At 41.2% G+C, this 24532-nt stretch overlaps 1 protein-coding gene across 1 annotated transcript in view; it reads left to right on the top strand.

The window, feature by feature from the left end:
- STXBP6 (syntaxin binding protein 6) overlaps positions 1–24532 on the top strand; it is a 267808-nt gene that overhangs the window by 205630 nt on the left and 37646 nt on the right. Inside the window, exons 3-4 of the mRNA XM_059181812.1 lie at positions 9635–9765; positions 10698–10863. Of these exons, the coding sequence (XP_059037795.1) occupies positions 9635–9765; positions 10698–10863 (297 nt within the window). The remainder of the gene's footprint in view (positions 1–9634; positions 9766–10697; positions 10864–24532) is intronic.

The raw sequence follows: 24532 nt of genomic DNA, 5'->3' as shown, positions 1-24532 counted from the left end.
GAACTCAACCACAAAAGGAAGTTTGGAAAGAACCCAAATACATGGAGACTAAACAGTATCCTTCTAAAGAATGAATGGGTCAACCGGGAAATTAAAGAAGAATTGAAAAAAATCATGGAAACAAATGATAATGAAAATACAACGGTTCAAAATCTGTGGGACACAACAAAGGCAGTCCTGAGAGGAAAATATATAGCGGTACAAGCCTTTCTCAAGAAACAAGAAAGGTCTCAGGTACACAACCTAACCCTACACCTAAAGGAGCTGGAGAAAGAACAAGAAAGAAACCCTAAGCCCAGCAGGAGAAGAGAAATCATAAAGATCAGAGCAGAAATCAATGAAATAGAAACCAAAAAAACAATAGAACAAATCAACGAAACTAGGAGCTGGTTCTTTGAAAGAATTAATAAAATTGATAAACCCCTGGCCCGACTTATCAAAAAGAAAAGAGAAAGGACCCAAATAAATAAAATCATGAATGAAAGAGGAGAGATCACAACTAACACCAAAGAAATACAAACTATTATAAGAACATACTATGAGCAACTCTACGGCAATAAATTTGACAATCTGGAAGAAATGGATGCATTCCTAGAAACATATAAACTACCACAACTGAACCATGAAGAAATAGAAAGCCTGAACAGACCCATAACCAGTAAGGAGATTGAAACAGTCATTAAAAATCTCCAAACAAACAAAAGCCCAGGGCCAGACGGCTTCCCGGGGGAATTCTACCAAACATTTAAAGAAGAACTAATTCCTATTCTCCTAAAACTGTTCCAAAAAATAGAAATGGAAGGAAAACTTCCAAACTCATTTTATGAGGCCAGCATCACCTTGATCCCAAAACCAGACAAGGATCCCACCAAAAAAGAGAGCTATAGACCGATATCCTTGATGAACACAGATGCGAAAATACTCAACAAAATACTAGCCAGTAGGATTCAACAGTACATTAAAAAGATTATTCACCACGACCAAGTGGGATTTATTCCAGGGCTGCAAGGTTGGTTCAACATCCGCAAATCAGTCAATGTGATACAACACATCAATAAAAGTAAGAACAAGAACCATATGATACTCTCAATAGATGCTGAAAAAGCATTTGACAAAGTACAACATCCCTTCCTGATCAAAACTCTTCAAAGTGTAGGGATAGAGGGCACATACCTCAATATCATCAAAGCCATCTATGAAAAACCCACCGCAAATATCATTCTCAATGGAGAAAAACTGAAAGCTTTTCCGCTAAGGTCAGGAACACGGCAGGGATGTCCATTATCACCACTGCTATTCAACATGGTACTAGAGGTCCTAGCCTCAGCAATCAGACAACAAAAGGAAATTAAAGGCATCCAAATCGGCAAAGAAGAAGTCAAATTATCACTCTTCGCAGATGATATGATACTATATGTGGAAAACCCAAAAGACTCCACTCCAAAACTGCTAGAACTTATACAGGAATTCAGTAAAGTGTCAGGATATAAAATCAATGCACAGAAATCAGTTGCATTTCTCTACACCAATAGCAAGACAGAAGAAAGAGATATTAAGGAGTCAATCCCATTTACAATTGCATCCAAAACCATAAGATACCTAGGAATAAACCTAACCAAAGAGACACAGAATCTATACTCAGAAAACTATAAAGTACTCATGAAAGAAATTGAGGAAGACACAAAGAAATGGAAAAATGTTCCATGCTCCTGGATTGGAAGAATAAATATTGTGAAAATGTCTATGCTACCTAAAGCAATCTACACATTTAATGCAATTCCTATCAAAGTACCATCCATCTTTTTCAAAGAAATGGAACAAATAATGCTAAAATTTATATGGAACCAGAAAAGACCTCGAATAGCCAAAGGGATATTGAAAAAGAAAGCCAACGTTGGTGGCATCACAATTCCGGACTTCAAGCTCTATTACAAAGCTGTCATCATCAAGACAGCATGGTACTGGCACAAAAACAGACACATAGATCAATGGAACAGAATAGAGAGCCCAGAAATAGACCCTCAACTCTATGGTCAACTAATCTTCGACAAAGCAGGAAAGAATGTCCAATGGAAAAAAGACAGCCTTTTCAATAAATGGTGCTGGGAAAATTGGACAGCCACATGCAGAAAAATGAAATTGGACCATTTCCTTACACCACACACAAAAATAGACTCAAAATGGATGAAGGACCTCAATGTACGAAAGGAATCCATCAAAATCCTTGAGGAGAACACGGGCAGCAACCTCTTCGACCTCTGCCGCAGCAACATCTTCCTAGGAACAACGCAAAAGGCAAGGGAAGCAAGGGAAAAAATGAACTACTGGGATTTCATCAAGATCAAAAGCTTTTGCACAGCAAAGGAAACAGTTAACAAAATCAAAAGACAACTGACAGAATGGGAGAAGATATTTGCAAACGACATATCAGATAAAGGACTAGTGTCCAGAATCTATAAAGAACTTAGCAAACTCAACACCCAAAGAACAAATAATCCAATCAAGAAATGGGCAGAAGACATGAACAGACATTTCTGCAAAGAATACATCCAGATGGCGAACAGACACATGAAAAAGTGCTCCATATCACTCGGCATCAGGGAAATACAAATCAAAACCACAATGAGATATCACCTCACACCAGTCAGAATGGCTAAAATCAACAAGTCAGGAAATGACAGATGCTGGCGAGGATGCGGAGAAAGGGGAACCCTCCTACACTGTTGGTGGGAATGCAAGCTGGTGCAGCCACTCTGGAAAACAGCATGGAGGTTCCTCAAAATGTTGAAAATAGAACTGCCCTATGACCCAGCAATTGCACTATTGGGTATTTACCCTAAAGATACAAATGTAGTGATCCAAAGGGACACATGCACCCGAATGTTTATAGCAGCAATGTCCACAATAGCCAAACTATGGAAAGAACCTAGATGTCCATCAACAGATGAATGGATCAAGAAGATGTGGTATATATACACAATGGAATACTATGCAGCCATCAAAAGAAATGAAATCTTGCCATTTGCAACAACGTGGATGGAACTAGAGCATATCATGCTTAGCGAAATAAGTCAAGCAGAGAAAGACAACTATCATATGATCTCCCTGATATGAGGAAGTGGTGATGCAACATGGAGGCTTAAGTGGGTAGAAGAATAAATGAAACAAGATGGGATTGGGAGGGAGACAAACCATAAGTGACTCTTAATCTCACAAAACAAACTGAGGGTTGCCGGGGGGAGGGGGTTGGGGAGAAGGGGGTGGGATTATGGACATTGGGGAGGGTATGTGATTTGGTGAGTGCTGTGAAGTGTGTAAACCTGGTGATTCACAGACCTGGGGATAAAAATATATGTTTATAAAAAATATATGTTTATAAAAAATAAAAAATTAAAAAAAAAAAAAAAAAAAAAAAAGAAATTCTCTCTCCCCCCTTCCCTTACCTCCACCTCGTGCACACCCTCTCTCTATAAATAAATAAAATCTTTCTTTCAAAAAATAAAAACTTAAAAAATTTGAAATTAAAGTTACTAGTAATCTTACTATCCAGACATTAAAACTGTGACCATGTTGAAAAAAAAAAAAAAAAAAAAAGAATATGATGAAGTTTTAAGATATTTTAGGTATCAAGTTGTGGTAAGCTCTGCATTTTAACTACCTAGCCTCAATATCAAGCTATATTGTAGATACGATTTGTTCTTCAGCACCCTTTTTTAAAAAATAGCAATGATCACATAAAAATGGGAGATGATTCAGTTGGAATTTAATTTAATAAGAAATGTGTGTACGCATTGGGGAAGGTATGTGCAACGGTGCTGTGAAGTGTAAACCTGGCGATTCACAGATCTATACCCCTGGGGCTAATAATACATTATATATTAATTTTAAAAATTTTTTAAATTTTTAAAAATTAAAAAATATAAGAAAGAAGAAATGTGTGTGTGAATGTTAGTGAATATACGAAAATACCTAGGAAAAATGAAATGGTAGGGGATATTGGTGATGAGGAATAATTTTGTTTATATGATGATTCTTTGTTTCTTTTAAAATAATATTTTAAGACTGAAACTAGGTATTTTGTATCTTAAGCAAAATTGACTTTCCTGTTTGGAAAGACTGACAAGTGATGCTGTGTGAATAATGAGATTGCCGGGGAAAACTGTAACTCCTTAAAAAGTCTTTCAACCATTAGACCTTGAAATGGAAGATCAGCCTGTTAATCACTGGTAGACCAGGTACCTTCTGCTGGTTTGCATAATATGCAAGCAACTTGAATTTCTGTCTTTCTTTCCTTATCAGGATTTGTCCTTTCCTCCACCAGTTCCGGACTTACCATAAGACCAGGTTGGATCTAAGAAAGTGCTTTGCTGTTGTCTGGCTTGTTGGTTTCCAGTTAAATAGAATTTTCTGATTGGCCAGAAGCAAGGCTGGTGGTCTCTACCCTTTGACTGGAGCTAAGTGTTCTTATTCGTATTTGAACAGTCTTTCATGGAGGTCCCTCTTTTTTTCTCCAAAAGACCTTTTTTAGGTCATTAGTTCATGAGGGAAAGATACTTTACCACCTGAATAATGATGGTAATGATATTCTAGACATGGTAATTCCTATCACTGCTTCTTAACTAGAGCTGAGGGATAATCGAAGTCTACAGGAAGGCTAATGAGGAGGCGTGCCCCCATGAGAACCACACTTTTTTTTTTTTTTTTTTTTTTTTTTTTAATCAGAGTTGGTAGCAAAAGGACCTGGGTTTGGTTGGCCCCATGCTACTGTTTTCCTTTGATACCAACAGAAAACAGTGGGTAACGCGATAAATGAAAAAGCGGTATTAGACCGGATCGCTCCAAGACATGCCTTACTCGGTGAGTCTCAATGCCTATGACACAGTGCTCTTAGAGAAGCCATTCCCAGGTAAATTGTATAATTATATCTAGGGAACTGTATTGTGACTGGCGTTAGCACCTGTCCACACTTGCTTATCACCACTTTACCTTCAAGTGGACCTCATATGCCAGACTTTCTGCTGACAGCTCTCTAATTTGAAATTATTTCCTTTTTAATGTAGGCAGAGCCATGTATCTATTTATGGCTTTAATATGCTCTGTTCCTCTTTAACTTCAGTGAAAAACCAAGTTTATTTAAAGGGAAATACTAAGGGAATAACAGTTCATGATATTGTCAAAATCACAACAGCAGTATCATTATTAGAACAAAAAATTCAGTTAGCCCTTATTTAATGAGCTTCCCACATGCAATAAAACGTGGCATTTGACATTTCAGCAAAATGCTACAGTGAAAAGAGCAGTGAACCCTAAGTTCGTTTTGCAAGTTGCAGCTTTCTCATTTATGAACAGTATTACTTTGGCAAGTCTGTGCTTATCATGCCTCAGTTTGCTTGTCTGTAAGTACAGTGATGATAGCAGTAATGCTGCCTCTGTCACAGATCTGTGGTCAAGTACGAGAGAAAAAAATCAGAAACTGTATTTTTAAAAGATTTTCAAGAAATTTAATTGCCAGAGGGCACCTAAAAGGCTGGGTTGGTTAAACATCACACTATTGATTTCAGCTTAGGTCATGATCTAGACCAAGCTCCATGATGGACTCTGTGCTCAGTGGGGAGTCTGCTTGGGACTCTCTCTCTCTCCTTTTGTCCCTCCCCCCACTCGCACATTTGTGCACATTCCCACTCTCTCTTTCTGTAAAATAAATCTTTTTTAAAAAAAACCTTTAATTGCTGGGGAAAATGTCACTTGTTATTATGTCAATTTCTAGGATCCTACCTCACAAACTGGTAGGAGGGAACTTGCGAGATCCATGTGGGGATTTATCTACCTCTTACATGTTTTAGGACTCAATAGTCATGATAGCAGTTTGGGTTTTATTCTTTTCAAATATTCCAGAGAAGCAAATTTTGAGTATTTTATCCAGGTTTGAAATGAACCTGTTTTGCAAGGAGCAAAGTTTAGTGAAAGAAATAACATGGTGAGGGAAGTTTCTGCAGAAAAACGATCACCCAGGTTTTTTTCTATGGAATTTTGACATGCAAACTGAAATCTGAATGGTGGATAAGAGACAATCATAAAAAAAAAAAAAAGAAAGAAAAAGAAAAAACAAAGGAAGGATTATTTACATAAAGGGAACAGCATTTGCGAAGGGTAGAAGGGGGTTGCTATTTCCTGGAGCAAAAGATGGCAGGAGCCTGGTAGACAGAAGGGACAATGGAATGGGATGGGAACGGGGAGGTACTCAAGAGCCAGATCATCTAGGGCTTTGCAGGTCATGGTAAGGGCCTTGGGTTTTATTCTAAGCATTGGGATGCTATTAAGAAGGTTTTAAAAGATGGTTCATGGAGCACTGGGTGTGGTGCAAAAACAATGGATTCTGGTACACTGAAAAGAAATTTAAAAAATAAAAAATGTAAAAAAAAAAAATAAAAGATGGTTCAGTCTTCGGTATTTAACTTTGAATGGCTGGACTGCTCAGGAATTCCAGTGTGGGAGATATCATAGAAGTCTGGGCAAGGGCGCATGGTCTGTTTGCTAGAATGTGGCTGCTCCATGAAGCCTGCCTGACTTCCCCCAACTCTGCCCTGGTCCTCAAAGCCCTCTCCTTCCCCAACATCTCACTCAGATGACTCCTACCATGCATGAGCACTGTTCTGGATCATTCTGAATAACCCCACCCCCACCACCCAAGTTCTTGACTTAGAACCATATCTTATTCAGTCTTTGAATTGCCCACAAAACTGACTTTCATGTTTCCCATCTAATAAATGTCCTGTAAATATTTTTGAAATAAGTTAATACACTAGCAATGATTTCAGCAGTCCCTGTGTTCTAGAATCACCTAGGGAAGATGAAAATGTGGATACCAGGCCACACCTCCAGAGATTCTGACTCATGCGGTTTGGTGTATTTGTTGTAAAAACTCTCAGATGATTCTGGTGTGCGGTTGGAGAGGAGACCCAGGGAACCAGGCTGGTTCTGAGTGGTCTTAGCTGGGAGTACCATGCTTACCCTGCCTCCTTTAAATGCCTGTATGTATTCCTTGGCATCGTGAACATTAAAGGCATGACAGAAATGCCCTGGTTATCTGCCCTTTAAAGTTATTCAAAATAGTGACTACAGAGTCTTATACTGACGGAGTTGGACAGAGAGCACTCCAGTATTACCGATGCAGGGTATGCTCTCAATCAGCTGGCTTTTGGAGGGAGAAGAAAGATTCCTGATTTTCACTGAACATCCAGAATTTGAGTGACATATATTTTTTTTTTATCATCTTTGGACCCCAGAAGCACCAAAACAAGAAAGGGGATAAAACAGGGCTCCTTCAAGCACAGAACTCAGAAAGTCTGGCAATGGTGTGTTTTCTGCGGTTGTTTTGATTTCAAGAAGGGGAAAGTCTTTATTTAACTCTATATAATGTGTATATAATAATATAATTTTAAGGCACCTGCTTCAAAATAGAAACTGGGATGTTGGAGATAATAACAATAAACAAAAATTAAACCAAACCGGGCTCGGTGCCCAGGAACACTACCGAGATTCCAAGAACTGGGCAAAGAATAAGCGAGCAGAAAGAACGAGTCGGGTATGTCTGAGCTGTAAGTGCCTCGTGGAAAATGACCACTGAGCGCTCTGGCGCGGTTCTTGTTAGCAGTTCTGTGGGGCATTTGCATGTGGGTGAGGTTCCCTTCTCGTTTCAGTGACAGACTTCCAGGGAACTTGCTTTGCTAAAATGTCAATCTTAAACATGCCAGTAATTACAGTGATCCTGCATTGTGTTCGAGTTTTTATAATGCTGTGAACCACTTGGAAATAAGTGGACCAGAAGTAAAAATAGGCGTTCATAACGACTTTAAAGCTAAAAGGAAAGCCTTCATGTTTCCCAGGATGCCTCAGTGTCGTGTAATTTACATAAACAAAGGAGGAAATCCTCTTTGTGTGTTTAGGGGTGTGTGTCTAATACAGGAACCCATGTTTTCCTGTTATTGAAAAGAATTCTGTAATCTTTTCAGCACATTTTAGGACCTGCCTGTATTCCAGGTATGTTGTTTCCTCTACCATGAAAACAGAAGAGCAGGGCATGGGTGTCAGAGAAACCTATTAGATCTCATAAGAGACACCTGAAATAAATGCATTAAGTTAAATGGTTAGACAGAGCCCTGGGCAGACTGATACTGTTGCCTGAATTTAGTTCAGAGAATGGTTATTCCTCAGAGGACTTAACAGACTTACACACGGAGCCATGAGCCAGACAGGCTGCCTGTGAATAGGAGAGTATAAAATTTCCACTGATCGCGGGTGTTACGGGGATGATGACTTTTTAACCATGAAAGTAAACACAATTGGTATGAAATGTTCAAAAGCTTTTAGCCAAATATAGCTGACATAATGAGTAATAAACCTAAGTATTATTTAAAATTATGTTTTAAATGTTTGCTAAATTCTGGTTTGGAGCAAAGGGGAAAAAGTGTCATAAAAAGAGTTCTTTAGTCTTGGAAGCACAGGGCTCTCAGCGGAGGCAAAGGCAAGGCACCCACATCTCATTCTGCTCTCGGTCCCTGCGTTCCTGCTCTAATGACCTGAAACTGCCCTAAATTCTCCTGTGTGTGAGGGAGAATCTTCTTACCAGCAACCATGACTGGAGTAGATGCTTTCTGTCCTTCATCCCTCAAAGATTCTTTTTGCCATCTGTTGAACATCACATAGTCATCTGGAAATGTAGGACCTGCGGGGCTACTGGAAACAAAGAATGTGCTGCCGACGCACAAGCTTATTGGGATCACATTCATTACAAGTAGTACTTTCCACTTTTTCTAATTCGCCTGGTAGCATCATTTCTGTGAAGTTTTATAACTCCTACAGCCAGGCCTCAGGAGGTTTCAGGAAAGCCCTTTGAAAACCCTTAATTATCGCCCCGCTCTGGAGGCTCTAAGTCACAAAGTAAGCAGACGTAGAGAAACATCCAGAGTGACTCTCTCCTAGTGGCTGACGCTTGGCCTCTGTCTGAGAGGCGACAGTGTCCATCCTCAGCAAAGGAAGAACTGATTAAGGCTGGGAGAAGGAGCCCTGCAGGTGTGGGGCCCTCAGAAGTTTGGGAGGGGTGCGGTGTGGGAATGCCAAATATAATCAGAAACAGATGCACACTAGATTGAAAGTGGACCACAGTTTAAAGCCAAATCATCATTTTTAAGTGAAGCGTTACTCCGTATCTTACCAGTGAAGCCTGATACATTTACACTGGACTATCCCCTTCGAAATAACGCATTGCAATTTCCAAGGGCAGCCAGTAACCTCTGCTTCCTTTCAAATACAGCTTTCCCCAGTACCTCTACCCGATGCTCACCAACCCGGTGTGTTGCTTTCCCTGCAGCTGATCATCATGCCCTTGTGGGCCTCCTTTAAAAGTGCTTGGTGTTCCTCGGTTCACTTGTGTTTAGTCTGAATGAATGACGACATAAATGAAGCAGCCTCCTCAATTATAATTATATTGTAACTGCGTGAGAGTGGAGAATATAACTATTTCTTTTGCGTTCACCCCTCATCAAAGATACACGTGTGTGTGTGTGTGTACATGTAGGTGTAATAAGAAAACCGATCTGCATGCCCCCTAATGTGAGTGGTCTTTTCTTGGCAGTGACAAACAAGAAACCCACCCAGGCATCCATCACCAAGGTCAAACAGTTTGAAGGCTCCACGTCGTTCGTGCGGAGGTCCCAGTGGATGCTCGAGCAGCTTCGCCAGGTTAATGGCATTGATCCTAATCGGGTGAGTGAATGCCCCATTTTGAGCAAAAGTATTCTCCTCACACAGTGACTCTCTCGCTGGCCTTGGCAATGGTGGTGGTTGTCTGAGTCATCTCTAACAAAGCTGTTTCTCTGTTTCGGAGATGTGGCTAAGACTTTAGGATTTCTGTGTCCTCATGGGACACTACAAATCTTTTCATCATGTTTGATGCAGAAACGTAAGGGGACGCATACTGAAGAAATAAATGTTCTCTGCTGTATGCTTATCAGCCAAGTGCAAAGGGCAGAGTTCAGATGCCACGTCCATGGTTATTAATATGAAAAACCATGTTCATCAAAGCTTCATTTATCTCCTAATAACACCAGTAATTAGGGTTTTTTTTTTCACCAAAATAAACAAACAAATAGATGGCACCTTACAAATTAGGTATTTGGATTTAACATGAAAAACACTTTAAGGTAGAATTATTTATTTAAGTACTTTGCCTTTTGCTCACACACACTCACTATACAAAACCTTAGTAATGAAGAAAAATAAAATGTAAATTGTAACTATATACTAAAATAATAAGGGAGAATCTTTTCCTTACCGAGGGGTAGGAGCAAGATCAATTGATAGGGCTGAGAACCTGAAGGAATCCTTTTGCAGGTCATTGAGAAGGCAGCATGTAGTCTATTCTTCCAGATGCATGTGTGGTTCGCGGCGGGGGCTTCTGTGATACTAGCCTGGGGACATCTTTAAATACTCTTAAGATTTGGGGGTTTGCTTGATAAACAGAGGAAAGGAAGATGGATCTTCTTTCCACACATCTAGGTGCAAATAAAGATGAGCCTTGTGATTAAGAGCCAAGTTTTGAAAGGTGTTTTTGCCTTTACGAGTCTTTTGTCAGGAGTGAGCTGAAGGCAGCGGTTTTTATGGATTGAGATCAGTAGTTATCTCACTGTCTTTTCCAGGATTCTGCAGAGTTTGACTTGTTGTTTGAAAATGCATTTGACCAGTGGGTAGCCAGCACAGCCTCTGAAAAGTGCACCTTCTTCCAGATCCTCCACCACACCTGCCAGAGGTACCTCACGGACAGGAAGCCGGAATTCATTAACTGCCAGTCCAAAATCATGGGAGGTGAGTGGGCAGTTGTAGGGCTCTGCTCAGCCTGTCTCCTCAGGCTCACTTTTACATAAAAACTTAGGTGTTCTACAGCATAATTAAAGACTGAAAAAAAAGAATCAGGATGCTCAGAGCTAGGCAGCATGAGAACCATTCTAAGGAGTTCTTCGCATGCTAAATCCAGTCACAGTGGTGTGTTTCACTCTTCACCAAAAGCCAGCCTTTTTAGAAGCATCAGCCCCTTAGCTAAGATGACTTCTACTAGGAGAACTAACCTGCCCCTTTATTGGGAAAACCTTTCAGTTTGGTTTCTTCACCACCATTCCTGTAATTTCATTGCAGAACACTGTTTTCTAGGCTGTTTTTTTTCCTGTTCTCAATGAATATTCTCAAATATTAACATACAAACTCTTACAGATGTAGTCCCCTTTCTTTCAAATAGCAGCTAGCATTTTGTTTATCCCTCGGATGGTGTACAGAGCAGAGTGAGGCTGAGCGCTCTAAGCCAGCCTTGAGGGGTGAGGACCAGTGTTGGCAACTTAATGAGAAACATTTAGAGAGTGCTTAACACATTTCTTTTAGGTGGCATTTCTTTTTAGGGAATAGAAACTGAGCTAAAAATGTTTTTAAGAAGGCTTGCTAATCACTCTGTGAGTTGAGGAAGAGCATTTCTCTGATTGCTCTTTTTACTGACCTATTCCCCTGGTTTGAGGGAAAAAAAATTATGTGCCAACTTGGTTTTAATCAAATGTCAAATGAAGGTCACATCATAGACATTTCATCTTCTCCTTGGCCTGTATGTGTCTGTTATATGAACATGGCATGGAACCCATTGTTCCACGCTAGCCCCTGACGTACATGGTGCCATTTTGCCACTAGTCTGCTAGATGTCATTAGAGAAGACACTAGCCAGCACTTTGTTGTTATCTCCCAATGTGTTGGTACTCCTCTTGAATGGGAGGTTGCTTGTATCCTAAAAACCTAGAAAGGTCTTCCTTAGGCGTCGATGCAGTATTTTATTACAGCTTCTCCATTTATCCTTGAAAAATGTTGATGAGGAGTGCATATTGTGTTCCAGTGGCCACATCCTGCACACAAAAGTAAAAACTATTAGACGAGGGCGCTTGGGAGGCTCAGTGGGTTAAAACCTCTGCCTTCGGCTCAGGTCGTGATCCCAGGGTCCTGGGATCGAGCCCTGCATCGGGTTCTCTGCTCAGCAGCAAGCATGCTTCCCCCTCTCTCTCTGCCTGCCTCTCTGCCTGCTTGTGATCTCTCTTTCTTTGTCAAATAAATAAATAAAATCTTAAGAAAAAAAAACTATTAGACATAGATGTTGAAAGGAATGAGATCATCTAACACTGACCTCCTACTGTTGAGAAAATAGAGTGAGCTACTGCTCGCTATCCTGTCTGTGCCCCCGGCGTGCTTCACACGGACCCCACATGCAAAGCCCAGCTGTAGCAGACCTGGCAGGTCAGTGCGCACCAGGCTCAGGACCACAGAGGACAGAGTATTTCAGTGACTGCAAAATGGGCCAGGAAATCCCAGCTTTCCCTCATTCTTCATTAGGTTAGGTTTGTCTCTGCTATCGTAGAATCAGACTTTCTTCTTGATCTCAGGGTCCTCCCAGAATGTTTTTCCACTGGTGTCTGTATGGTCTGTAGCCTCCACGGAGAGCACATAAGCAGAGTCTCATCTTAAAATAAGGTAACATTATGGGTTTGAAATGTCTGTTGCCCTTGGAGAGGGACTCCCCTCATGCCTTCCCCTTCTGCGTGTGCCGTCCTGAGAACAGAGTGGCCAGAAACAGATGCAGTGTCCTGGGAATTGGCACATTACCTCAGAAGGGGAACGTGAGGCAGAAGCAGGAGGGCCACAGCCTCACTCCCTCCAGTCTTCCAGAAGGAGAAAGAAGCAAGTCTTATCCTTCTGCTAAGATTGAGGACAGCTTTGGTAACTCCTCCCTCTCCCCTCTCACTGGGCGGTCCCTCTTCCCCTTGGCCTCTGAAGCTCACTGCCTTTCCTGCATTCATTCATTCAGTCCTGCTCCATCATCTGATTATGCAACAAAGAAGTGCTAAGTAACCTGCTGTGTGCTGATCAACATCCTATGGCCTGGATGTGGGGAATCATTCTGTTTGGTTCCTTAATAGACTCCAGTTTCACTACTGGAGTTACAGATTGTTGGGTCCCTAACAGCCTTACTCTGTGCTCTTCATTCCCTTCTTGAATGTCCTCAGACCTTCCCACACAGCCCTGCGCAGCTGTTGCTTTCAGTCCTTGACCCAGCCCTTCAGAGCTTTTCCAGTGCCAGTACGTATTATTACCCAATGTTAAGTTGCTAGTATGTGTATTGGACAAAGCTAAAGGCTGATTTCTTATAGTAAGAAAAAGAGTAAGTTAATGAGACTAAGTCCCAGAATGGGCCCTACCTTCTGTGATCGCACGCGTGTCTCTCGTGTTCCCGAGACCTCACTTTTCTCTGGTGTAACATGTGGAGATTGGCTTAGAGATCTGAAATCCACTTCAGCTTTAATATTTTGAGACTCTCTAATGCCTAAGTTGTGTAGATGAATCACTTCCTAATTTAAGAGTCAACTAAAAGACTTAGCACAATTAAATATAGGCTGGCCTCGGACTCCTCCAAAAGGCAAAAAAGTTTGAACTAAGCACACTGTAATTTGTTGGCGGCATATGTCCTTAATAAGCACAGCCTGTCTTATTTAAACAGTTGCTGATCCTTGATAACAGTTGTACCAACACACCCTAGTTCATTAGCGTGCTGATCGGTCTTCCTTTTTGCTGCTTACCACAATTCAGTCTTCAAATTGGGTAGTGCTTTGGTCACAACATTCTGACCCCTTCAACTTTGGGGGCACCTACCCCATCTTCAGCAGATGAAAGCTGTTTCACATTTCACAGTATCTTTTGGTCTTTCCTCAGAATCTGGGCCACACATCTGGGACATGAATTTTCTCTGAACTGAGAAATGTCATAGATTTTGTGGTTTTAAAGAACTAATGTTCATGTTGGTATGCTTCCTGAAGACCGGATTCTTTACATATGCTGTTTCATTTAACCTTTACTACAGTCCTTGGAAATACAATTATTATCTCCATTTTACAGGGAAGGAAATAGGATTGGAGAGATCATTAAATAGATTGCCAGGGGTCGTATAGCTAGCAAGTGGCAGAGATGAGACTCAAACACAGGCCCTCTCCACTCTGAAAGCATCTTCATCAAGGCTACTGAGTGCCACTGACATTGTCTTTGATATAAATAGTGCCCCCTGAGGTTGTGCAGAAATTTGGGGGAAAAAACTAGCCAGCAGGTCCCTAGGCTTTAAAAAAGGGAAATAGGGCACCTGGGTGGCTCAAGTGGGTTAAAACCTCTGCCTTCGGCTCGGGTCATGATCCCAGGGTCCTGGGATCGAGCCCCGCATTGGGCTCTCTGCTCAGCGGGGAGCCTGCTTCCGTTCCTCTCTCTCTGCCTGCTTCTCTGCCTACTTATGATCTCTGCCTGTCAAATAAATAAATCTTAAAAAAAAAAATGGGGGGGAAATAAGGGGAGGGGCCAGAGACTATAGGGACTTTTGATTTTTTTCCCTAGTCTTATTGTAGGTATGTTATTAAGACAGTAAGTCTTAAGCATTGGGCGGGGCAAGAGGGTAGTCCTAAGAATGATGGAGTGATCAGGGACCTTTAAAATTATCTTGCTCTTTATTGTTTTTGTTTTTGTTCATCTGAATTTCAACATATTAAAGAGATGAACTACTTTGGTGGCTGGGGAAGATGATGGAGACCTGGCCATGCCCTGGGCCTCCCATGTCTGCATCGGGCCCAACCTGTCATCAGGAAAACTAAGGCCCAGTGATTTTGAATAACTTTACCAAGATCTGAGTCCTGGAAGCAAGTCTGCCTGACTTCCACTGAACCACACTTTCTTAAATACCAGTTCAGACAGGATCATCATTTAAATACCAACAATCCCAGGCAGTTCTCCCCTTGTGTTCATTGACTGTATATACCCCCCATGACCATGCTTTTCATTCTTTGATGTGCTTGAGTTCCCTCCTGCAAACATGGTATTCTATCTCCAGAGGACAGACCGGGAAGCTTTGATCTTCTGATGCTAGTTACAGAATTCAGGAGACACATGTACAATCTGTAGGGCCAAGGAAAGTCCCTCATAACCAGAAAGAGGTTGGGGAGTCTCTAAGCAAGGGGAGGCATGGTTTCCTCTCCAGCCTCTGTCAGTGTCTTCTCTTCCCTTGGATGGTAGGAAGACCAGGAAGCTAGAGCCAAGTCCTCCTGCCTTGGTCATTCCTAACTTCCACTCCTCCTCTCATTTAATTCATTAAAGGTCATTCACCTTTCAAAAATACGAAGCCATCCATTTAGTTGCTGGGTCCGTAAGGTACCGAGCGATGTAGAATTAGCCAGACTGAAGTCAGAGGCATGGAGCCAGTCTGTCTACTGAAAAATAGCGTGGCATCGTGAATGACAAGAGCCCTGAAAGGGAATTCTCAGGTTCATCTCTGAGAGGGTAGATGTCTGTTTACTGTAAGCAGAGGTGATGATAAACTGTTGTATGTGTGATGACACATTTGCACTTCAAAGATGCCTCCAAGGAGTTAATCGTATGTGTAGAACTTGAGACTCCAGAAGAGAGACTTGCTTTCAACCAGTTTGTTTTGGAGAAACAGTCTGCCCCCAAATAGTAGTATCAGTTTAGCTAACAGGCACGTCATATGAAGTCACAGCCCCAAGGGGAACTTTTTTGCATTGCTTTCTTTGTTTTTCTTCGTAAAATGTGAGCAAATCCCACATGGCTGTCCATGGCTAGCTTATTGACACTGACCTTTCGTAGTGATTACTGTTGGCCCACTATTCTTAGCACAGTGCCGTGGACTATGGGACTCTCCAGTCGTACTGACAACTTCTGTGTTAGAACTGCGGCTTAGGTTCTTTGCAAACCTGTTTTCTTCTTCAATAAGTGTTGTAAATTATTTTGCAGGGAAAAAATGATTTCTTCTTCAAGGCAAGCTTCTGTACAAACGGAAGCAGGTCCTAGCATTTTTTTTTTTAACTTGGCCCAAACACCCTTGGCTAACTCGTTGAATTATGTCTTGCTCTTTTACCTGTTTTATCTGAGTCCTCCTTGCGTGGACCCACCTGTACTGTTTGCAGCCCACGTGTACGTGTCCTCATTGATTGCACAAGCATCAACGGCACCATCTACCTGTCAGGCACTTAGCTCGCTGCAGAGATCCAACAACAAAGGAAATACCTTTGCTGACTTGGCTGGCTTTTCTGGGGAGACAACAGGTGTAAACAGACATAAAGCAATTCAGTAACACCAAGGTGCTTGCTAAGCTGTGTTGTAAAGGATGGTTAGCACTGGCCAGACAGACAGGGCAGGGCAAAATGAGCTCCTTTATTGCCATAGTTAATCCACACAGCTTCATTCCAGTGCTAGCTATATTCAGAATTCGGAATGTGGCAGATTGTTTTTCCACAAAACAGGCTATTTTGGAGTGCCATATATTTTCATCACTACCGAAGGAAATTTTTTAAGCATTGCCATTCTACTCACAAGGCTTCAAGTGATGGTATCGAGCCCAGACTTCTGAGCTCTGTTAGAATTTCAAGGACATGGATGTCTCCGACGTGTCCTTTGTAGCAGACTGGCCCTCCTTTGCCCCTGCTGATTGGTATGCTAAAGGAGAGACCTAATGGCTTTACACTGGATTCCCCTGGGATAGAATAGAATCTCAGGGTTTGAAGCATGACCTTGCTTTGGACTTTTCTTCTAAGCAATTCAGGGTCATCCCTGGGTGAAGTGAGCAAATATTTCACCCTGTGAGTGCTCCAGGCATGAGCAGGAGTAAGGAGAAGTAGCAACTTCTAAAAAGAGGAAGTGTGGGTTCTAATGGTGGGGGAGGGAGCGGAAAGGTGATCAGTATGGCTGTTCTTTTTTTTTTTTTTTTTTTTTAAGATTTTATTTATATATTTGACAGAGAGAGATCACAAGTAGGCAGAGAGGCAGGCAGAGAGAGAGAGAGAGAGGAGGAAGCAGGCTCCCCGCTGAGCAGAGAGCCCGATGCGGGACTCGATCCCAGGACTCTGAGATCATGACCTGAGCTGAAGGCAGCGGCTTAACCCACTGAGCCATCCAGGCACCCAGTATGGCTGTTCTTAATCCCAATACGTTAATATACTACTTTAAGGGTATCCGCAACATCTGCCGAATTTTTTATTCCTTCTCTGTATTGTCTTGTTTTCTGTCAGTGAATAATGGCTTTGTGGGATGTGAACCTTGCACTCTAACCCATGCTTCAGCCAGGGGTGCATTACAATGAACTGTTTATACTTCAAGAATAGATTCATGTGGAATTTTGCCAACTGCTCAAACCGTAATGTATTTGGGGATGCACACACATACACGCATGTATTAGAGATTATAATTCATGGACCACATTAACTTGTGTTAAAACCACCATATGGCTGCTGCTTGATGCCAGCACCTACCTAGATGTGGGACAGAGGAGACGGCCAGGCTGCTTAGCTGACCCACTGTTGTGGGAGAGCTGTAAAGTGTTCCTTACAGTCCTTTAAATCAGGTGGAGTCCATGTCGTGGGTCCTCTAGTGGCTCTTCTTGTCACTCTTGAAGAAATACAGAAGAACAAACTTCTATTATCTTCTGCCATGGAACAAAGAAGGATAATGATGTGTAGGAAGCCTGCCCAAGATGCCACAGCTAATAAGGGATGGAACTAGCCCCACAGTCAAGGCCTGGCCCTTGCTCCCCGTCCACTCAATGAAGGCCAGGACTTCCAAGTTCACTTAATAAGCACATCTTTTCCCTACATTGATTCCGCTAAGCAGAAGAGGAGATAGCACTAATTTAACAAGATATTCATAAGGATGAAATTTATAATGCTGTTTGAAAGTTCTCTATAAATGTTAATTATATATCAATCCTGTACAAACACAGTTTTATCATCCAGTCTCCCATTGCTCTAGCCTCTTCATTTTCCTAGACAGCGTGATAGTTCATGAAACACTTGTCTTATAGAAACTCTTGGAAAGAGTAAGAAACTGAGAATAGAAACAAACAAAAAAATGCATCAATAAAAATAACAGTACAAGTGTTTAACTTACACAGTTGGAAATGCCCAGCTAGGGTTTTCTGTATGTTTGTTTTCATTCTGAGGATCCTACCACTGTAGCTACTGCATCAGGCAGGTCTGGTACTTATGGCGCTGCAGGAATTACCGACATAACCGTCTGACACTGGCCAGCTACCGTCAGGAGCAGGACATTCTAGCAGAAGCTCTGAGAGGCTTCTGGATCTGAATCTCATGTAGTTACTGTTTCAATTTAGGACAACATTACCGGTTGTTATGTTGGGTGGTTTATGTGCTTTCTCGTATTTTCCGAGTGGGTTATTCAACCTCATCTTGTTCCCCGGAGGTAAATGAAAAGCAGTTGCTTTTATTTTAAGTGAGAACATTGGAGTAACCAAGGACTACTGCTTTAGGTTCCATCCAATCTGTGCATGATACAAATGACTAGTAACTAAAGAAAAACTGGGTCACAGATGTGATTTTTCTCATTTTCATTGCTCTTTGGCTGTAAGCTACACTGATACATGCAGTGAACCAGCTGGTGGACTGGGGTCTGCTATCCTGAGCCAGGAGTGACTTCATGCATTCAATGCTTTTGAATCATGCATCTCCATCAAAACCTTGAAGCAAACCTAGGGCACATATGGGTACTTCCAAGGTATCATTTATTGGCTTGACAAGGATCGTGAATGTATTTTGTTTATCCCATGGTTAAATAATCTGCAATGGATGAGAGCCATTCCTACTTTAAGAATCAACCAGAGGACGTAAATGCACAACTTGACCCAGTGACACAGTGATAGAGATCAGCCTCCATTCACTTATCCCTGGCTTTGGTGCCATCACTCAGCCCTGTAACTTCCTCTAAGCTACCTACCTTACATTCAGCCCCTATATGCTTTCCCGTATCATAGAGATTAACACAGACCTTGAAGGAATGGTGTGAGGATTAGAGTGAATTTTAAAATATTCAGTCAGGGATGCCTGGGTGGCTCAGTCAGTTAAGTGTCAGACTCTTGATTTTGGCTCGCGGGTCATGATCTCAGAGTCATGGAATCCAGCCCTGCTTCGGGCTCCATGCTGAGTGTGGAGCCTGCTTAAGATTCTCTCCCTCTGTCCCCACCCCCACCCCCACCATTCTTGCATGCTCTTTCTCAAAAGTAAATGAATAAAATAATCAAATGGGATTTTTTCAAAAGAGCCAGTACATGTTCAAATATTCTATTTGAAAAAAAAGCTTGGAAATTATAATTTGTATGCTCATAATATTAAATGATTTTTCTCATCATATTTATCAAAAGATCTTTCTGGGGTGCCTGGGTGGCTCAGTCGGTTAAGCAGCTGACTCTTGCTTTCAGCTCAGGTCATGATCTCAGGGTCATGGGATTGAGCCCCACATTGGGCTCTGTGCTCAGCAAGGGGTCTGCTTGAGATTCTCTCCCTCTGTCCCTCTCCCCACTTGCCTGTGCACAAGCATGGACCCTCTCTTTCTCTCTCAAATCTTTTCTTTAAAAAGCACTTTCTTATGAAAGAAGCAAGAAAATTTTCTCGAGCTTTCCTAATTCATGTTGGCCAGAAGAATTACCAAAAAATAGTAATTTCTTTGTTTCAAGTGGGAATGAACTGAGCTCTATTACAGACATTTCAAGTGACTGGAATGCTGAGTTGTTCGCTATGGCTTATTGAATGCTGAACGTGCTGCATTTCATGTTTGACATTTATAGAGCCTGTATGTTACTGCTGACTTACCAAAGCAACGATGTTTAAAATAGCAAGTGAGGCTGTGCCAGAGATCAGGGCAAGTAGTTCACATCTTCTTGTAGGAAAGAAAAAAACCTGTGTTTTCTGAACTTTATAAGAGAATAGAAATATTCCTTTTCCACCAATAGATCTTCAGCCTAAAATATTTTTTTGAGTCCAGTTCTCTTTCCCCTGCCAAAAATGGGAATACATGAATCAGAAGTAAAAGTGTTTAATAGTGTTAGACATGAAGTGGTATTTCTGACACAGACCTAAAAAGTGTACTGCGTGATGCCCATATTTCAGATTTACAGACAAGTCCAGGTTTTAAGAGAATTTGGGAGACATAAGTTTGCCAGTCAATTTTCTATGTGAGGACTTTTTTTTTTCAATTTTCATATCCATTATCACCATAATTTCATTTTTAAAAAGTTTAACACTAAAGGACTGAAGGAACGTAATCTCTCGAAATAAAGGGCTGTTCCTTATATTAGAAACATTTACCTTGATGAAAAACTTAGCACATTGTTCTTATTTATCTTAGTTCATGTAGACCAATAAAAACTCCATCAGCTGGGGGTGCCTGGGTGGCTCAGTGGGTTAAGCCTCTGCCTTTGGCTCAGGTCATGATCCTGGGATCCTGAGATCAAGCCCCACATCAGGCTCTCTGCTCTGCGGGGAGCCTGCTTCCTCCTCTCTCTCTGCCTGCTTTTCTGCCTACTTGTGATCTCTGTCTATCGAATAAATAAATAAAATCTTAAAAAAAAAAAAAAAAAAACTCCATCAGGTGGCATTTAAAAGTTGTTGCCCTGCTGGAACATAGAAATATCAAGAACTGAAACTAACATGGAATTTTAGCAAAGAGAAGCTGAAGAGCGGTAACTGGCCCTAAGAATGATCATTTCATGTTTTGTCAAATTTACCCCTGCTTCTGGGGAAACCACTCAGAGCACATACCTCGTGGACAGGACCTCAGAACATCATCTTCAGGGTTGAAATCCAGGGTCCTATTCCTTTCCTGGAATGGAGGTAAAGAACTTGTGCATAGTACCTGAGAGAAAACTGCACAGGAGTGTGACCTTTCTCAAACCTTCAGTGAATAGGTAAATGAAATGGCTTTCTTTTCCCCTACACTGTATCCTAAGCTTCTAAGAAATTCTGCCTTGTATCTGATCCTTCCGGTAAAACTAAATCACTAGATTTAGCGAAGGTAGTTATTTGAAGTGTGGACACTGATGTATAGCTGAAGTTAGAGATGTAAGACCATACATTCCTCACTCTTCGATTTGGAATATGCCTACCCAGGATTGGAGTCCATAGATGTTCACTGCAGCAGGTAAGAACATTAGCGTTTCCCATTAGGAAACAAAAATAAAAGATGCTCGGTCAAGTTTGAATTTCAGATAAACAATGGATAATTTCTTAGTAGACATATGTCCCAAATATTGCATGGATGTCCTATATTTTTTCTGGCAACCTTCATGGGTATATACCCTCCTAGTTTCTGGCCACCATAACAAATATGGAAAACAGAATACATTTATTTCTGTGTAACACATAAACTTGATAATGGCCAAATAACTATTTACAACTTCAAGACAGTTTGAGCCGGAGATCTCTCTCAAAGGCATTATGTTAGGCTAGCCATCCAAAGATACAAACAGAGAAAAATTTGAGCAGACTGCTAAACAAGGACTGTTAGAAAAACTTAGAGATCTGTGATTTACTGTGGCTATTCTTCATAGAATAAACGCTATAGTAAGCATAGAAATTCCACTAAAGCGCTCTTATTACAGAACATGCATTCCTGGTTAATTTTGCCTAGGGAAGAAAGCTCAGTCATCAGTGTGAATGTCTTTGGCTTGGTTTTGAGGAGTTAGTTTACTGCCAAGAACAAAAGGAGGCTGCCATAGACTCTTGGAGGCACCCAACAGAACAAAGACTCCCATTTATGGAGGAAGATTTGAGAAGCTCTACTGTCTCAAGAGTTAGAAGTAAAATAAGGAAGTGTAACGGGGCGCCTGGATGGTACAGTCGGTTAAGCATCCAACTCTTGGTTTCAACTCAGGTCATGATTCAGGGTCCTGAGATAGAGCCTATGGTCATCTCCGAGTCTGCCTGGGATTCTTGGCATTGTGGCTCCCTATCTCCCTGTCCCTCCCCCACCCCTTCCCTCAGTCACTCACATGTGTTCCCTTTCTCTCTTGTTCTTGCTCTCTCAAATAAAAAAGTCTTTTTTTTTTTTTTTTTTTTTTTTAATTTTGAAAAGGAAGTATAACAGGAAGCTGCCACTTTAGAGATTTGGCCTCCTCTTTGACTGGCCTATGGTTTTCTTAGTAATAATGGACATGACCAGTCTGAGATCCCTTGACAAACCCTGTGGCTTGCCTCCAAGCTCTGCCTGACCTTTACCCATCCTGCTGACCGTCTGCAGCCCCTCTCTCATTGTCAGGTAAACAAGCGTACAAAGTAACCCTGGCTTAGCTGTTGGTTGGTTGGTTTGGTTTTCGTTCTAGCTCTTCAGGAGTATGGCCTCCAGAGGTGATGCTGCTGCAGGTTCAGTGAACCATTCAGTGGGTGATACCTGTGAACGTGGAAAACAGTCTGTTTCAGTATTTCCTCACTCTGAGAGCACATAAAGCATAAACATTTCAGTTGCAACATATGAGTGACAGTAAAGCAAGAAAATAAGTATGTCATTACTTGGGGGCATAGATACATGTTTTAAGAAAAAGAAAAATGAGGGTAAGTCTTTATTGGCTTAGGGATTTATTCCCTTTAACAAGATTTGGAGTGGTTAAATTGTGAGATAACACATTTTGTGTGTGTGTGTGTGTGTACATGAATGCACATGTGCACACGTGCTTTTCAGATTTGATGGATACCATCAGTCGGAAAGCAGCTATTTGTTTTTCTTTTATTTAAATTAGTGGCCAAAAAGGCAGTAGTAAGAAAGACTCAGACTATTTTTGAGTTTAGATGTCTGAGCAGAAACTGATTTTTTAATACTTTGAGGAAATCTAAATGTAATTATCATAATTACTCGTAGTATTCTGCCCCATAGGAAAGAACTTTCAAATGGAATCAGTATCTTCCTCATTGAACCTGACTGAGAATATTCAAAGCCAGGATCATCTTTACCCTCTTGTAACAAGGAGGATTAAACTGGACAGAATATAATGGATGAAAGTTAGGGGCATTCTATGAGTCACATATAAATACTGCACAAGATCTAATCTCCTTGTGATTATTTATATATTATATATTATTCTCTCCATCAGTGTTTCACTCTGTCCTATGGACCTTATTTTCACAGTTGGTTGATTTTATTGATCATCTTCCCAGTTCCCATTATAAGAGGTTGAGACTTAGGTGGGGCAGGGGAATGTGTTTTTCACAAGGTCAGAGTAGATCACACATCTGTGATAAAAGTCAAGGGCTTATCCTGCTAGTTAGTTTCTACAAATGTTAAGGTTTTTTAGACATTAGGTAAAGGGGGAGAAAAACCACTTTTACAATTATTTCATGTGTCAGTATACTATCTTGTATATTTTCTCTAAGCCTTTGACTTTTAAACTTGAATGAAATAGAATATATCATAATTTTTTAAAGGCCTACATCATTTAAAAGCAAATGTTTATCTCAGAGTTCATGTGTATTTTAATTTTTCTAGCCGCAGTGCATTTACCCTCTTGGTCATTTGTATTCATTTCCCACTGATGCTGTTAGCAAATGACCACAAACTTAGTGACTTAAAACAACACAAGTGTATTACCTTCTAATTCTGGAGGTCAGAAGCCTAGAATGGGTCCGGAGTGCTGTGTTCCTTCTGGAGGCCCTAGGGAAGAATTTTCTTGCCTTCCTCCCCCTTCTAGAGGGTGCTTCTGTGCCATGATATGTAGCCCTTCCCTCATCTTCAAAACCCCCAGCATAGCATCTTCATGCCACTCTCGAGCTCTTACACTCTCACCTCAGGCTTATAAGAACCCTGGTGATTTTATTGGGTCCACCCAGATAACCCAGGATAATCATTGCATCTAAATATCCTTAACTCAATCATATCTGCAAAGTCTCTTTCACTATGTAAGGTGACACATTCACAATTCCCAGGAATTCGGATGTAGGCATCTTCAAGAAGCCATTGTTCTACCTGCCACATCGTTTTCCTAAACAATTCTAAAAGCTCTGATGTACATTCTTATGTAATATGTCCTATCTTTCATTTTTTTTCCTTTCATGATACAGTTTTCAATACTTCCTGTCAACTGTATTGTACTAACCTATTATGATTTAAGACATTAAATGTCTTATAATTTAAAATTTAGAAAACCTGAACTTTTTTTTTTTTTTTAATTTGACAGAGAGAGATCACAAGTAGGCAGAGAGGCAGGCAGAGAGGGAGGAAGGGAAGCAGGCTCCCTGCTGAGCAGAGAGCCAGATGTGGGGCTAGATCCCAGGATCCCGGGATCATGACCTGAGCCGAAGGCAGAGGCTTAACCCACTGAGCCACCCAGGTGCCCCAGAGAACACCTGAACATTTCATGAAGACCCAGGCGGTAAGTGGCTGTAAGGGCTTTCCAGGTGCTACATTATCAAGAAGTTTCTCACATTACCAGCTGGGATATTTATACCTTGGCCCTTTCTCTTTACTTAAGGAATTTGTTTATCCTTAGTAGTTACGTGGGTTCTTTACAAGTTTCTAGGAAGTCTTACTATTTAAAGCCTTTGCTGATGAAGATATTGTAGGTCATTTGATTTTGTTTAAAATCTTCCTTTTCCTCAATATTTTCCTTCCTGTCTCCTCAGAAAAAAAT

This window comes from Mustela lutreola, chromosome 7, assembly GCF_030435805.1.
Source record: "Mustela lutreola isolate mMusLut2 chromosome 7, mMusLut2.pri, whole genome shotgun sequence".
NCBI classification, from domain to species: Eukaryota; Metazoa; Chordata; class Mammalia; order Carnivora; family Mustelidae; genus Mustela; species Mustela lutreola.
Note: the sequence above shows the minus strand (reverse complement) of the source record. Positions and strands in the feature narration are given on the sequence as shown.